This window comes from Vulpes lagopus, chromosome 10 (assembly GCF_018345385.1).
Source record: "Vulpes lagopus strain Blue_001 chromosome 10, ASM1834538v1, whole genome shotgun sequence".
Lineage (NCBI taxonomy): Eukaryota > Metazoa > Chordata > Mammalia > Carnivora > Canidae > Vulpes > Vulpes lagopus.
Window position 1 is genome coordinate 109525525 of NC_054833.1, and position 13114 is coordinate 109538638.

Consider the following 13114-nt stretch of genomic DNA (forward strand, 5'->3'; position numbering starts at 1 on the left):
CTCTGAGCGAGCCTGGTGCCACCACCCGCTCAGAGGTCCCGCTCAGCCAACGGCCGGGCCCGGCGAACGCCAACGCCCCGGCGACCCCCACGCGCCGCGGGTGCCCGCGCGCCCTCACCCGGCTGCGCCCTCACCCGGCTGCGCCCTCACCCGGCTGCGCCCTCACCCGGCTGCGCCCTCACCTGGCTGCGGCCTCACCTGGCTGCGCCCTCACCCGGCTGCGCCCTCACCCGGCTGCGCCCTCACCCGGCTGCGGCCTCACCTGGCTGCGCCCTCACCTGGCTGCGCCCTCACCCGGCTGCGGCCTCACCTGGCTGTGCCCTCACCTGGCTGCGGCCGCCCCGCGCACTGCGAGGACACGGGGCGTGTCGGGCCGGTGTCGCCAGCGCCAGCGCCGCACACCTGCGAGCCGGAGCCCGCGCCCCGCCCTGGCGCCCCCCCCCGCCCCCGGGTCAGGGCCCTGGCCACCCGCCCCGGGGCAGCCTTGTCCCGCGGAAGAAGGTAACTCGACGTTTACACAAGGCAACACGAGGAAGCACAATGTTCCCAGCTTAGCAGCCCCGACTTTATGATCGCATGTGGGCCGGGATGGGTGACAGCAGGCAAGCTCAGTGCTGGGATTAGCGAGAGGGACGAAGCACCAACGTTTATGTCCGCGCGGGTGTCCGCAAGGATGGCCGCGAGGATGGCACCGAGGATGCTGGCACCGAGGATGGCCGCGAGGATACCTTTGAGGACACCTGGGTGGGTGTGCGCCTGGCGTCCGAGGTGGGGGTTTTCGCGGGTGCTTTCGTGGGTGCCTGCGTGGCTGCTTTCGCGGGTGCTTTCGCAGGTGCTTTCGTGGATGCCTGCGTGGCTGCTTTCGCGGGTGCTTTCGCGGGTGCCGGCGTGCCCGCTTTTGCGGGTGCCTTCTCAGGTGCTTTCGCGGGTGCCGGCGTGCCTGTTTTCGCAGGTGCTTTCCCAGGTGCCGGTGTGTCTGCTTTCGCGGGTGCCGGTGTGGGTGCTTTCGAGAATAGCGTCCAGAATGACTTGGTTCCCTGTGCTTTTTCAGGGGTGGGTTCCAGGAGCAGGGAGGCATTGGTGTCTAATTCGATTCCCAGGAATCTTTTTATTTTCTCCCTCATGATCTTGGTGGCCAGCATCGCATCCAGGATACACACCATTGCCGCCATGAGACACTGGATCTGTCAGACGTAAGACCATATGTGGGAGGGGAAAGGCTAGGTTATTTTGCAGCTTACCGCAAGCTTTTATATTCCATCCCAGGATGCTGCAGGTGGCCGCCTGCCCCCTCTGCCCCTGCACTATCTCTTGGTGTCTGCCTAGCTGATGCTGTGGCACATTTTGCCATTCCGAGAAAAGGATTTGGAAATGGTAGCTTTGCTGCCAGTAATGACCTCTCCTGATGCCCGAGGCACCAGGGAAAGACCAGAGGAAAGAACTGGCCTAGGAGGCTCTGGATAGGTATGAGGTCCTGAGGAGGCCCTTAGTAGAAAGGACTCCTGGGCTGTGTTTGAAAAGGGCAGGAGGGAGTTCCCAAGAGGACCAACAGGGAGGAAGAGAACTTCAACTACAGGGCAGGAGTCTCCAGAGAGTGTGGTATGGCTGAGACCTCTGGGGCTGGTGAAGGGAGGCACAGAGTTGAGACTAGGAAGTGCAGAATTTGGGACTGTAAGAGGAGATACCAGGTGCCAGATTCAGAAAGCCCACTTGCAGTGGCCATGAGGTGAACAGAACCAGAGGCAGGGACACCAGTGGGGTGCAGTAGGGGCTCCTGCCATCCAGGTAGGAATTGATGGAGACCAGAGGGTGGGAGCCCCTCCCAGGTAAGAGAAGGCTGGGTGGCTCAATTAGCTGATGGGGAAGAGCAGACCATAGCACCCAAGATTCTAGATGCTCCTCAAATCCTGCCTGCTCTGGATGTTTGTCTTTACTGTCTCTTAATCTTTGGCTGCTTGAATGAACTTTTCCCAGATAGGTCTTGTCCCAGCTAATCTGTGAGCTCCTATAGGGATAAGGGGCTCTACCCCCAACACTAAGATTGAGCCTGGCACAATCCAATTGGACTGACAGATATTTACTGATTATGGAACAAATTCAAAAATTCAAACTTTTTTTTTCTGGATTAATTTCTGTTCCCATTGCTTAAGTTCTTTTTTTTTTTTTTAATTTTTTTTTTTTTTATTATTTATTTATGATAGTCACAGAGAGAGAGAGAGAGAGAGGCAGAGACACAGGCAGAAGGAGAAGCAGGCTCCATGCACCGGGAGCCCGACGTGGGATTCGATCCCGGGTCTCCAGGATCGCGCCCTGGGCCAAAGGCAGGCGCCAAACCGCTGCGCCACCCAGGGATCCCCATTGCTTAAGTTCTTGAACCAAAGTCTCACCTCCCCACTTCCCACCCTCCATCTTCAAAGCATTTAATCGGCCACTTCTTGTGTTCTTCATAGGATGAGGATTTGAGTCCCACCTTGTCCCAGGCTTGTGAGCCAGGGTAAACTATTTAACCTCAGTTCTCATATCTGTAAAAATGAGAATTGTAAAGATTAAGTCAGAGCATGCCTGGCATGTACGGGGCACATGTTGGGAGCTTCCTTCCTTCCTTCCTGAATAGGCTCGGCCGTTCACTTTTTTCTCTCTGTTCATCTGCTTTTCTTTTCATGTGCTTTTAAAATATAATTCTCTAGTCCAAAAAAATCAAAGTCCCATTTGGAGACAAGAACATTTTGTTGCAACATTTCAAAAAATAGTGTGTACATTTCTCAAAAGAGGAGTCTGTACCTATTTGGAGGATGAGTATTAGAATGAAGATTTTCATGAGTTTAGCGTTTATGCAGCTTCACATCTTCTGAAGAAGTCAGTGCAAGAAGGAGAAGGGGTAAGGATGTTGTGTAAATGAAGTAATGATGGTCTGCCAGTTTCCCATTGCAGAGTTTTGAAATACTGATCTTTTAAAAAAGGTTTATTTGAGAGAGCCAGCACAAGTGAAAGGGGCAGAGGTAGAGGAAGAGAATCTCAAGCAGACTCTGCACTGACCACTGAGCCTGACATGGGGCTTGATTCCAGGATCCTGAGATCACAACTTGAGCCGAAACCAAGAGTTGGATGGTTAACCAGCTGAGCCTACCCAGGCACCCCTAAAATACTATTCCTAAATGGGGTTATGAAGTCTTCAACTTACCCCTCCAACATAGAATAAATGCCTTCTTTCCATTTCTTGCATCGCCAAGATGGCAACTATTAAAAGGAACATAGCTGTAATGATACTGTTGATAAGATCCTGTAATACAGAATTGAAAACTATCAACTTTATGTAAAAAAGTAATTTAATAAAATATTATTTGTTTTTCATAAAATGTTTAAATTGGTCAATTACCCTTCTAAGGATGGATGTCTTTTTAAAACTTTCTCTTTGATTAATATTAAGAGGAACTGTTAGTATAGTTCTTGCACCTTCCATGACGAGTTTATGTCATTTTAAGGTACTGGATAGGACTTTGTCAGCATAACTGGGCTTATTTCATTAAAGAATCCCATTGAAAAAAAAAAGAAAAAAAAGTTGACAACATTCCTATCACATGCTCCTTAAAGGCATTAGGGAAGTGAGTGTGAAAAACACCTACCCAAATCAGATCTTCATAAATATGATTTTCAAAAATCTTATATTTTAAACTAATATCAGTTCTGTATTCTACTCCATAATATATATTTTAATATAAAATTAAATTTTAGATTAGTACTTTACTGATTTAATTGCATTCCCAAACCTGCAGGTAGAACAGATACCCTGGAAGTTAGTTGGGTCATATTTATTCTGGAGGGTCACATATCAATTGCAAGAAGGCAAGAACCCATCTGAGGAGCAGGCCTGGTATTCTAGAGTGAATGCCTATGGTATTGGCTTTTGTTCTTTCCTAAGAAATGGCCAGAATTGAGTCTGCCCTGGCATCTATAGGCTGCCTTTGTCCTTTCTTCTGGATTTCAGTACTGGGTTCTTTAACTGCTAGCACAATCTTCTGTTTTGTGTGCTAAATAAAGGGTTGAGGATAAGTAGACGGGCGCCACTTCTGAAGATAAGCAAAGGCTGGGCTTTGGTAATAGAGCAGTAATGGAAAAGTGGGCACTCAATGTGTCAGTGGCACCAGTGTGGGGAGATAAGTCAAAAGTCCAGGGTGATAGAACCCTGATAGGGCCCAGATATCTAATTGGAATACATTTTAAGTCCTTAAGTCTTGATGTCTTGACTTGGTAGTGTCAGTCTGTCTGGTGCCCCTGCCCAAAATATAGCACGGAGCCCTGCCATCCAGTGTACAGAATCATAATGGCTCTGATGAAGCTCTTTTCAATGTGGTGAGTATTTCCCAGTCATTACCTTATTTAACCCTCACAACTACCCTCCAAATTCAGTATTGTTATGATCCCTATCTTAAGAGGACATAGCAGAAACTTAGAGAGGTTTATTAAATTGCCTAACATTCGATATCTGCCAAGGAGGGAAATTAGAACTCATCTCACTATTGCCTCCATCAGGGACACTCAAATAAGGAAGAAATGAACTATCATCTCCAAGGTTGGAAGTGCACCATCCATCTTGGACATTTTCTGTGAATAATGGGTTATGGAAGGTCAAAATGGTAAGGAACATGTAAGGTGGGAGTGTGTTTTGTTGGTGAACTCTTTTGGCCTGCCAGTTCCTAGATGTGTGACCTGGGACACGTTTTATCATTTCTCTTTGTCAACATGTTCATTTTTAGATGGGGATAGTGACTGGGATTCATTGGATTGATCTGAGGATTAAATGGTATAATGAATCTGAAAATACCAGCTAAGTACCTGGCATCGTGGGTTGTGGGAGTGCATTAAAGTGTGGACTTGTGATATCTGCCTTCAAAATGTACACAGTTGGTAAACTTTCTGCAAACTTCAGGTGTTATTCCTGTTGAGATTGCTGAGCAAGGAGCTCTAGCCCTATCTTTTGACTTGCCTCTTCGAAGGGCGCTAATTATTTGGACACCCGGTGGGTAACACTGCAAGGGGGACAAAGAGCGGGGCTGGTGAAGGTTAGAAGTAAAATCCAGCTGGGTTCTGTGGGCTGAATGAGAGAGGTCTGCCAATAGTGGGGCGGGTATAGTGGTTTATAGTTTTGCAAGAAGCTTAGTCCTTTAGGATGGTGTAAACCAAGATATTAAAAAATGTGAACAAGGACTCTTACAACTAAGAGGCAGAATGTAAACTCTTTAAAATAAAAATTAGCTGTGGCCATAGATGGTTGAGAATTTAGATAACACTATAAACCAAGTGTAGACTAGGCTTCGCTAGCCAGTCATTGACTCCCTATGATTCCATCTCCTCACTGGAGTACTAGAGTTTACTCTGTCCTTATTAGTGTTTACTCTGTCCTTACTAAAGTTTACTGTGGTCCTTGCTCACAAGAAAGTGCTCTCCTGAACTGTCCTTTGGAGCTAATGTGTTTGCCTTGTATCTAACAATCTATTGTAGCTCACTTCTCTTGAGCACTTCCTGTGTCACATTCTGTGCTAGGGTGTTAATCTCATTTGATTCTCACAAACTCTCATTATCCCCAATTTACAGGTAGCTAAGCAACATGCCTGGGGCTGCTCAACCAGTAAGTGGCTAGGACCCACTGCAGCCTGACTTGAGTATCCAGAGGTCTTCTCTGGACTAACCCCCCTCCTCCTTTTTGACTTAGACACATCATTGTTGTTGGCTTCATCTTTGACAGGGGTGGGGGGTGGAGGAGGGGAGAGAGAAAGAGATGTTCTCTTTGATGGAGTAAAATTGCAGCTGAACCTTATCACCTGCCATCTTTACTCATCTTTTTCTTTTCCTCTTGACTAAATACCTAATTAACTCAGGTAGCCTCCTCTGATTAAAATGAGAGATGGATTTGTTACTTGACTATTATTTTTCCATAAAGCTTCCAAATTGTTGAGATAAAATTGTGTAGAATTATAACTGGGAAAGAACAAGGTGCTTTAATGTTGAATGCTTATTTTTAAATATTGCTGAATATTAGAGAAAAATGTAAACATTTACAACTCGTTTCACAAAATGTGGTATTTGTAATAAGAATTTGTGTATAATAAACATTATTATATAGTATTCAACTTTCTGCAACTCCCACTGATTCCATTTGTGCCTGGAGTTCTCCAAACACATGGCATAGCCTGATCAGAAATGACCAGAACTGTGGTTTTTCATTAAGCTTATTTGAAGGGGATATTCTAAAGCTGATGCTTCCTCCTTATAAATGTAAAGATATTGCTGGTAGTTTTGGAATCATCACTTCTGTAGAGTTTTAGTTTAAAATATTTATTATAAAAAAAATAAAATAAAATATTTATTATGTTCTTTAAAAAAACAAACAAAAAACCCCCCAAAAACCCCAACTTTCTATTGGCAAAAATATCTGCTTGACCAGAACACAGTTTCTCTGACCATATTGGATATTTTTTGTAGTGTAGAAGTGTTAAAAATATGAGCTATTCATACGATAATTACAATTCATACTCTTCTTGGGGATGTTGACAGATGACACTAGATTAATGGGTAAAATTTATAATGTATTATAAAATCGAAGACAGTGACCCCACCATGGCTGGGGGCAGTGGGTAAGGAAAGCTGTATACTCACTAGCTCTGATGCAGACCCATGATGTCAAGTCAAGGGCTGGCTAAGAGATGGATGGACCCATGGGTGTCAGGGTTGCTGGCATAGCCTTCACAGAACAAGATACAATTGAGACTAGAGTGTGAGTCCCCCAGCTTAGGCTCCATCATCTCTCCAGAGAAGGAGGCCTTGCCAAAATATGGTCCCCGAGTCCATAGATCTCAGCAGGTCTGTAAGTGAGGCCAGTAGTCTTTGATGCTGCCCTGCTGAGCATCTGAAGCCCTGATTTATCAGATTTTCTGTTTTCCTGCTGGGAGTTTTCATCATTAGCCCCTTGCCAAACAAGAATGGGAATAGAGGAATAAGGAACTCTATACTCATGTGAGCCTTTAAGGAAATTGCCACCTAAAATCACTACTATTTACCCTAATGCTATCCCTTGAGGGCACCAAACCATCTTGCCAGGAGAAAAGGGCTGAAAAAGTGGCAGCTGTGCATGCTGGATGCCTCTAGTGTATGGGTGGGCCTTTGAGCCTATACGAAGCCCTGAAGCAGGGACAGTAGGAAATAAATTCTCTGGCTTCCCACAGTTCCATAAGGTCCCAAGGAACTTTTGCAGCTTGATGCCAACACATCTCCAAGTCCACCTACTCTCTGAAATGACAAGTAGTCTTTTCCTAGGCACCAATCCTATCACTAAACCAGCACATCGCTTCCCGTGCCAAGACCTCCCTGTTACCACCCAGTGGTAACTACCCTTCTGAGTAATGTCATATGTACATGTCCTTCTGCGCATGGAATCTGAAAGGGAAAATCCAAAAAGAAAGGGACAGGACAGGAGAACATAGTTTTGGATCCTATTTTGATGGGTCTTTAAAAAAATCCTTCCTAGTCCATTAGATCACACACCATCTGAGCAACTATGTTGGTTAGTATGTGTGCTGCTAGTGAATTGGGCATCAGAAAAATTGAGTGACCTTCATAGTTTCCCAACCATGAAGCTCCTAGGAGCTCACCAGGCATATCCATGTGCTGTTCCAGACTCTGGGCCATAGATGGGAGGACAGCAGTAAGAAAAAGGCAGGGGCTCTGAATCACTCTTTGGGCTCCCAGAGTCATCCAAAGGAAAGGGAATGCTGTGATCCAAGGGTGGAGATAGCAAAAGAGGGCCTGGCTTTCTCAGAATTGACCAAAGGCCTGCAATTCTATAAAAGCTGGCCTGAGCCATCTGTGACCACAGTGAGAGCAGTTCCTCTTTTAGGATTTTCCGGGCTCATTTTTAGGAGCCCCCAGTTCTTTCCTTTGTCTGAGACACTTCCTAGATGCTCTCCCTGGACCCTACAGCAAAGCATGGTGCTTTGAGGCTCCCTCTAGCTTTCCAGCTTTCCAGTGTGTGGGGTTTTCCTCAGAGGGCTCTATTCCTCCTGGCCACAGTGCTGACCTTGCTGTGAAGTCCTCAGTCACTTGCCCCAAGAACCTGGACCCACCCTCCAGGATAATCAGTTCACCTCTGGGTCCCATTTTAAGGAAACCATGAGGAAACAGGGGAAATTACAGAGAACATAAAATTTAGAGAATCCAAGGAGGATAACAATGAAAAGAGGATGGAGACAGAGAAACCACCGTAAGGTAATAGGGCAAAAAGTCTGGAAAGAGTCAGGGTGAAAGCTGGGCCTGAGTTTTCCATATGACTGCATATGCCCATGGGCAACTTCATCTCCTTCATCTAGTCTTTTTATCTGTTCAGCTACAACTTCACTGGGTTGTTGTGAGGATTAAATAAGGTAACACATATGAAAAAGTATCTGGTACATGCTGTGTGCTCAAAATGGTTAATTTACCTTCCCTTCTTGAAAATCTCCATGGTCAAAGATTTTAGTTTCCCCTCAGAAACCTCTTTATCCTTATATAAGGGCTCCATAAACTAAGAGGGTCTTCCAAATGTCCACTTAGAGTTGCTCATATTTTGCTTTGTCTGCTTCCTGTTGCTCTGCATTCTGTGGGATAGAGAGCTCAGCAGCTTTTTCAGAAAACCCTTCACACACCTCAAGAACATATTTTGAGCTTTAGCTGAATAGCAACCAATCCTACCTGGAGACTAGAAGAAGATACCACTACTAGAAGAAGTGGGATGTAAGAGAGGCCCAACCTCTGAATTAGGATCGTTTACGGTGCACGATGAAATGGTAAAAGCCATCTGACTACTTTATGGGGTCTGATGGACACTTTGTGAATGTTGGCTTTATGCTGAGCATTGTGCTGTTTGTTTTAAACACATTTACATGTTATAGGAACTCTATGAGGTAGTTATTGTGATTGTTCTTTTCCTCCACTGAATTTTCTAGATGGAGAAACTGAGGCTAACATTCACACAACTAGGAAGGTGCTGGGGCCAGTAAGTGGGCCGGTGTTTGTATTTGGACAAAACGGTAGTCCTTCTCTAGTGTGTGAGGATGCTGAACCCCATGCTCCGCAATAAATAGGATTTATCTGAGACCTGAGGGATTAACTTCAGGAATTTGTCAGTTGGTAAAGAATATGAAGTTCTGGAAAAAGCTACTGAGGAAGGCAATGCAGTGTCTTTTTTTGAATATTCCACCATGTGGCACCCCCTTGGGACTATGGACCCTTACTATCCATGAAAAGATTGACTCTTGCAATCTTTCAGGGTGTATGTGTAACAATTTTCTACAACTTTACCATTCCAACTCTTGTTAATGCAGGGGGGAAATGTTTATAAATCTGTTAGAGTAGCTGCTGTTTGGAAAGTAGAAGCATGTGCTGTTTTACAAGCAATAGATGAGAAGTGTGTTTACCTACTGAATATACTAATTGAAATTTTCTTTAGGACAGGCTGCAAAGTACCATGTGTTTAGTGCCATAAGTGATGGAAGCAGGTGTGTGTATTGGTGGTGCTATGGACAGAGGTGGCCAAGGAATCTTTCTGAGTATTAAGCTAGTTTCTCCCCTGTGATCAGGGTAACACTGTCGCCAACTTGAGTTATGTTCTTGCACAGAGAGATAGCTCTTTTGTTTTCACTTGAGGAGAGACTTTACTCTGGGACCGGGCGCAGAGCTTATATTTGAATTATGAAAATGAACACTTACAAGTAAGGGCCAATCTAAAAAAACCAGCAAGTGGTGAAGGGTTAGCATATATATTAGAATAAAAAAAAGAACGATGCACATTTCCAGAACTGTGATGGCTATATACGACTCATAGGCTTTGGCAATGATGAAACAAATTAATGCTCCTAGGATAAGACCCTGCAATAAAAGAAACAGGATTTGTTTTAATGCACATGGGCTAGTAAAAAACAAAGCAAACCCATAGACTGTTAGAATATAAATCTGATTATATTGCACTTGCCTCTTTTGCTTTGCACATACATTTTATTGGTCAAATTTCTCATATTTCCAAGCAATGAAATAATACATGGAAACAATAAAAGTGCAAATTAAGTATGGAAGAATGAAAAATAACTCGTTTCTTTCTTCTCCCTCAACCCAACCCTAGTCTAGCTCCTGAAAAATAACCACTGTTCACAGTGTATATTTCATATTGGAAAGAAGTATATACAAGGATATATGGATTTTGATAGAAAGAAGTAGAGCTCCTCACTTTTCTCTTTCCAAGTGGTTGATGATTATCCCAACATCATTTATTGGGAAACACCAGTATTATCCCCTCTTATCTGAAATTCAACCTTTATCATGTACTAAATTAGTAGAAACTATCTTTTTTTTTTTTTATCTATTTATGATAGTCAGAGAGAGAGAGAGAGGCAGAGACACAGGCAGAAGGAGAAGCAGGCTCCATGCACCGGAAGCCTGACGTGGGATTCGATCCCGGGTCTCCAGGATCGCACCCTAGGCCAAAGGCAGGCACCAAACCGCTGTGCCACCCAGGGATCCCAGTAGAAACTATCTTGTTCTAAATTGTTTCCCAGTTGATTTTGAGTTTTTTAGAAATACAGTGATATCAGTTGAAAAAAATGATATATTTTGCCTTTTCTTTTCAACCGTTATTTTTCCTGTCTAATTGTGATAATTAGCAGTGCCAGAAAATACTGAATAGCAGTATTGATAAGGGCATCCTCTTTGTTCCTCATTTATTTTTTTTTTAATTTTTATTCATTTATGATAGTCACACAGAGAGCGAGAGAGAGGCAGAGACACAGGCAGAGGGAGAAGCAGGCTCCATGCACCGGGAGCCTGACGTGGGATTCGATCCTGGGTCTCCAGGATCGCGCCCTGAGCCAAAGGCAGGCGCCAAACCGCTGCGCCACCCAGGGATCCCTGTTCCTCATTTAATGGGAATACTTCTGATGTTTAATTATATATGATGCTGACTTTTGGGTTTATTTTTATAATGTCAATAAAGTACCTACGTATTCCTATTTTAATGGTCTTTCTTTTTTTTTTGCAATCAGAGGTGAAGGTTAAATTTTGTCAAATGTGTTCTTTTCCTTATTTGATATAATCTCCTAATTTGTTCTCCTTTTACCTATAATATGTTGGGTTAGTTTAATAAAGTCCTAATATTGAATCATCACAGTGTATTTTTTAAAAGTACTAATGAAAATTTTCTGCTAATATATTAATACTTGTGATGGGAGAACAGAAGACTAGCTGAGGACAAGGCATAAGCTCAGGATAGCACATTGACAAATTCTTGAAACAGGCAGAGGGACATTCATTCCTCTAGGGATTCAACTGCCTTGATGTTTATACTTTGCTAAGGGCAAAAGGCCATCTTAGACCCCCAGGATCCTGTAAGTCAACTTTAACATATAAAAACTCCTTTAGAAATTTCCTTTATCTCTAAACCCTTCAAGATACTGTTGGCAATCATCCCCCAAGCACATGACCCTCAGATATACATCTGAAGGGTCTCCTGACAGGTTTTATTAGACAGTAATGAATGAGTTTTTCCCAACAATAGCTGGCCCACTCAGGGTCCTGGAAACCTTGCTTCCAAAATTCCTTAGGGAGTACACTATCCTCAAACCCCTCCCAACTCCCAGGTATATAATCAGCCACTGCTCACAGGCCTGGGGCAGCAGCTCTTCCTGCCCATGGGTCCTGTCCCTGTGCTTTAATAAAACCACTATTTTGCACCAAAGATGTCTCAAGAATTCTTTCTTGGTCATTGGCCCCAGACCTGACCTATATTCCAAAACTTGATCAATTGTTGCTTTGATACAAGTGAAATTTCTATTTTCTATTTCTGACTTGGTCAGTTTTTGATATCAGTGCTATACTACTTTGAAAAAATAATTCAGAAGGGCTTATTTTTTCTCCATTCTTTGAAAAAGTTTCAATAGTATCAGAATTACATCCTATTGGGATCCCTGGGTGGCGCAGCGGTTTGGCGCCTGCCTTTGGCCCAGGGCGCGATCCTGGAGACCCGGGATCGAATCCCACGTCGGGCTCCCGGTGCATGGAGCCTGCTTCTCCCTCTGCCTGTGTCTCTGCTTCTCTCTCTCTCACTGTGTGCCTATCATAAATAAATAAAATTAAAAAAAAAAAATTAAAAAAAAACACTTAAAAAAAAAAAAAAAGAATTACATCCTATTGAAAGTTTGAAAGAGTTAATGTATAAAAAAATCTAGCCCTGATATATTTTTGAAAGATACTCATTTGACTAAGTCTCATTTTACTCTGTTTACATAGGTCTGGTTGGGTTTTTCTCAATTCTGGGGTCAGTTTTGATAATTATATTTTCCTAGAAAATAAGCTATTTCATTTAGGTTTATTTGTTTTGCAAAATACTCTTAGGGATCCTCTCAGTTTCTTCATCCTTTGTGATTATTTTCCCTGTCGGGTGCATAACTTTAAATATATGTCTTCTCTTCACCCTTTTGTCCCTGTTATACTTGCCACTGGTTTTGGACAGTTCTATCAATTTTGGACAGTTCTGAGTTTTGTATGCTATTTTATACATTTCTGCTCTTATCTTCACTCTTTCCCTAATTCCCTTTGTGAGGGGAAATGTGAGAAATATAAAGTAAGACCAGCAAAGGAGCGCTGGTTTAGTAATAAGGGTTGAGTGGGGTAAGGAGCAAGTGAAGAAGGGAAATAAAGGTGAGGCAAATGGAAGTCTTTCCGCAGGTGGCGCCCCCTGAGACTCACTCCCCAAGGCTGCACCCACCCTGCAGCACCAGCTCTTTACTCACCAGCCTCAGGATCTTCAACAGCCCCTTGGGCGAGAAGAAAAAACGCTTGAAGCTGTCCCTGAATTTGAGCGGGACTTTGGCCCGTCCTTCAGCACGCTGTTGGATGGAGGACTTCTCTTGGCCCTTGGGTATCCTTGAGGCTGCACCCTGCTGCATCCTGGGTCCTGTATTCTCCGGTTGCTTGGATGGCCCTGGGCGAGAGGGTGCCGCCATCCCAGGGCGAGAGGGCGCCGCCCCCGACCCAGAGCGTGAGGGTTGCACAGTCGGCCCAGGGCGAGAGGGCGCCACGGTCCCAGGGCGAGAGG

At 44.3% G+C, this 13114-nt stretch overlaps 1 protein-coding gene across 1 annotated transcript; it reads right to left on the reverse strand.

The window, feature by feature from the left end:
• Positions 1–647: 647 nt before the first annotated feature.
• Positions 648–12965, reverse strand: CMTM1 (CKLF like MARVEL transmembrane domain containing 1). Its single transcript, XM_041773060.1, has 4 exons — positions 12810–12965; positions 9739–9897; positions 3182–3280; positions 648–1184 (listed from the first exon to the last, which is right to left on the reverse strand). Exons 1-4 carry the CDS (start codon positions 12963–12965, stop codon positions 648–650), a joined length of 951 nt encoding a protein of 316 aa, XP_041628994.1.
• Between the last annotated feature and the right edge of the window lie 149 nt (positions 12966–13114).

What these genes read in the sequence shown, in the direction of transcription:
- CMTM1 (XM_041773060.1), bottom strand. Translation starts at nt 12,965, where the DNA reads ATGCAGCAGGGTGCAGCCTCAAGGATACCCAAGGGCCAAGAGAAGTCC. An exon ending in TGTTGAAGATCCTGAGGCTG is followed by an intron (nt 9,898 to 12,809) that starts GTGAGTAAAGAG and finishes CTTTTATTGCAG; the next exon opens with GGTCTTATCCTAGGAGCATT. An exon ending in ATTTATTCTATGTTGGAGGG is followed by an intron (nt 1,185 to 3,181) that starts GTAAGTTGAAGA and finishes TACGTCTGACAG; the next exon opens with ATCCAGTGTCTCATGGCGGC.